At 51.2% G+C, this 2,932-nt stretch overlaps 1 protein-coding gene across 1 annotated transcript; it reads left to right on the forward strand.

Moving 5' to 3' along the window:
- Nucleotides 1-1,480: 1,480 nt before the first annotated feature.
- EMH_0070820 (uncharacterized protein) lies at nucleotides 1,481-2,347 on the forward strand (the record flags this gene model as incomplete). The annotated part of the gene is given in 2 exon segments (XM_038022660.1): nucleotides 1,481-2,340; nucleotides 2,344-2,347. Coding segments are annotated over 2 exon segments (864 nt in total).
- Between the last annotated feature and the right edge of the window lie 585 nt (nucleotides 2,348-2,932).

Below are 2,932 nucleotides of genomic sequence, written 5' to 3' on the forward strand. Positions count from 1 at the left end.
AGAGACATTTCCAGGCCCTAAATGTTTTTGACGTTTTCAATGGCGAGCAGTCCGCGGCCGCTGCTCGGGCGCACGGTGCATGGACACGGTACGCACCAGAAGACACGAATAACGACGCATGCCCTATCTGACGCTGTCAACTGCACTTCTGCTTGAGTACATGTTGGTTCCTGATGGCTATGGTAGCGTCTTGTAGTTGAATTGCACCAGGAGTTGCAGCAAAGTGTGATGCAACTCACGGCAGGCCACCACCCTCCACAACCAGCAAAATGCCTTGCGATTCACTAACCGGGACTCCTAGATACTAATAGCGAGTGCATTGGAGAGTTGTAATTTGAGGTACTGTGCCTTGAGCAGTTCACAACGGACGTCGTCTGTGGCCAACGGCGCTGCCTCTAGCGTGGCGTAGTATCGAGCTCATTTGCGCGTGCTTATCCTACTATTTTGTGGGCTAATTCCCCATATACACAATGTACAGATCCACGTCTCTACCAGTCTATGACCTCTGTGTTGAATCATGAATGGCTTCTGCTTGTTAACGTGCTGCGCTACACCTCCACAGGCCGCAAAAAGAGTACAGTCACCATCAGTTTACGCAACTAAAGTTTCAGGAAAGCTGATGCTTAATCCNAGGCCGCAAAAAGAGTACAGTCACCATCAGTTTACGCAACTAAAGTTTCAGGAAAGCTGATGCTTAATCCTTTCTTAACAATCAGCGCACTGGTGTGGCACTCTGCTACTCCATGGCAGTCAATAGGTGTGTGGTGTGCGTGACCGCTACAGAGTGGGCATTTTGCGACGCCTAAGGAGGACCAACCACATTCCTGAGCACTCTGTGATCCCAGGAAAGTATATGCAGAAAGTGAAAAACCAACGAACAGAAAACAAGATTTACATTGGGATTCTTGCCTCCATATACCTGTTTGTCCTGAACTCCATGCAATTGCTGAGCTTGCTTGTTGACCCGTTCAGAAGTCGATGCGGAAATCGATGTTGGGGGGACTGTCTGGAGGATGTGTCTAACGAGACCGCTGTTTCAAAACACCTTTAGAAAACGGGTCATTAGCAACTTCAGTGCATACAGATTGTGAAAAAACGAGTTTTGATGCAATGAGATGAGAGGAGTACAGGAATTTGGAGCGCATCCAGTGGGCCCCAGGGGGCGCAGAGTGACTTCCTGAATCCGTCCTCCATTTCCTGATCTTATTGCCTCATAACATCAATTTACGGCCTATAATTTGGGTTATTTGGGTGGACGCTTGGGGATAGACGATTCTTCGTGCGTAGTCCTCCTTTCGTGGGACCCTGCGTATAGGTTGCAAGACACCAGAATTCAAGGAAACTATGGAGTGCCGCGTATCAGCAAAATGAAGGCAGGGTAGACACGAACAACACTCCTTCACTTTATTCTTCAAACAGCAGGTCTTCGGCGAAGCACCGATTCTCCTGCCAGCGGAATGCCGAACTGTTCTCATCCACAATGACCCCAAGATACCATCCACCTAATCCGGACCTCCAACAGTCGCCAGGAAGGTTAGCGTCTCACACTCCAAACACTAGACATGAAAGCGTTGTCTCTACTTCGTCGTCTTCACACCAGTTTGTTGTTGGTGCTGGCCGGAAGCCACTGGAACCACGCCTATCTCGGGGGAAGTGTTTAGCGTCGGCTCTGGCATCCATCCTTTCACTTGTGACGATCCTGGCGGTGTTGGCACTGTGTCGGACCAGCCAAAGGAGACTGGATTCTGGAGGAGCAGTACGGCGTAGTCTTTCGGATACGGAAGATGACCGGGAGCAGTCGGAAATTGTAGAGCAATGCCTGGATTTGGAACAGGAGCTTGGCCTTCCGGTAGCTGCTTCGGCGTACGGCGAGGAGGCCAGCGAGGCAACCTCCAGAATAGTCGCCATGCTATATGATTCTGCAGCGGCTTTTGAACAGATGAGGGTTCTTGGTTTACAGAAGAGACAGGATGGGGCTCATTCGCCCCCGCCTAAGCTTCCTCGGCTGCACCAGGCAGGGCCGCCCGCCTTGTACTCACAAGGGTCTTTCGGCTCCTTCTGGCCACAGTCTGGTGGAGGGCTAGTCGAAAGTGTTGTCGGCGCCTTAGATGCAGATGCCTGGGTGACGGATGATTCTGAGCTAGTCTTTGGAGAAGGCGAGCAGCAGCGACACATGGCGAAACCGGAGGAAGTACCAGGCCTTCAGCGGAAGGTATCATCGTCTCAAAGTTATCCGTTGGCATTGTATGAAGGAGACAGTAAGCCGTCGGCTGCTCTGTCGCTGGGCAAACCGAACAGCGCTGAGCCCGGGCTGTCTCCTAAAGGCTGGATCGACGGTTCCTNGTGAGGGAAACTCCGCATGCTTCTACCAGTGCAGGCTCTGTGGCAACTCTCAGTGAAGTTGAAAGTGAAGTCAGTCGTAAGGTCCCACATGTACACGTCGGTCAAGCGAGCACAGTGTTCTCATCTCCAATCAAAGCAGTGCATCCGCTAGATCACCGGGAGCATGCTGTTATTTTAGATGGCTTGAGGATGTCAGCGTCCGCTGCAGCTGCGCGAGCAACGAGCTCTGGTGGCGGGGAACCCTGTTGGCCTGGGGACATTCGTCTGCATCCTTTTGTGCGGTTGCCAGTGGTAAATCCTAATGATATCCCCAGAAGCTTCAGCGAAGAGTTTGCATTGTCATTAGACTTAAGTATTGTCAGTCCGATGGAGTCATACATGAAAATGCGCAATTTATTTGCCAAGGCTTCGCTGACAGCTGAAGACGCGGGGACACTCATGACGGAAGCTGAACTATTGGCAAGCTACGCAGCACATAAGCTAGCAAAGCCACCTACACAGTGCGCAGCTTGCCACATTGTTACGAAATTGTCTTCCATGTTTATGGTATTTGACTATCTGGTTTGCACAATTGAGGTCCTCGGGAAGA

Source organism: Eimeria mitis, genomic scaffold, assembly GCF_000499745.2.
Source record: "Eimeria mitis Houghton genomic scaffold, Emh_scaff3920, whole genome shotgun sequence".
In the NCBI taxonomy this organism is placed as follows: domain Eukaryota; phylum Apicomplexa; class Conoidasida; order Eucoccidiorida; family Eimeriidae; genus Eimeria; species Eimeria mitis.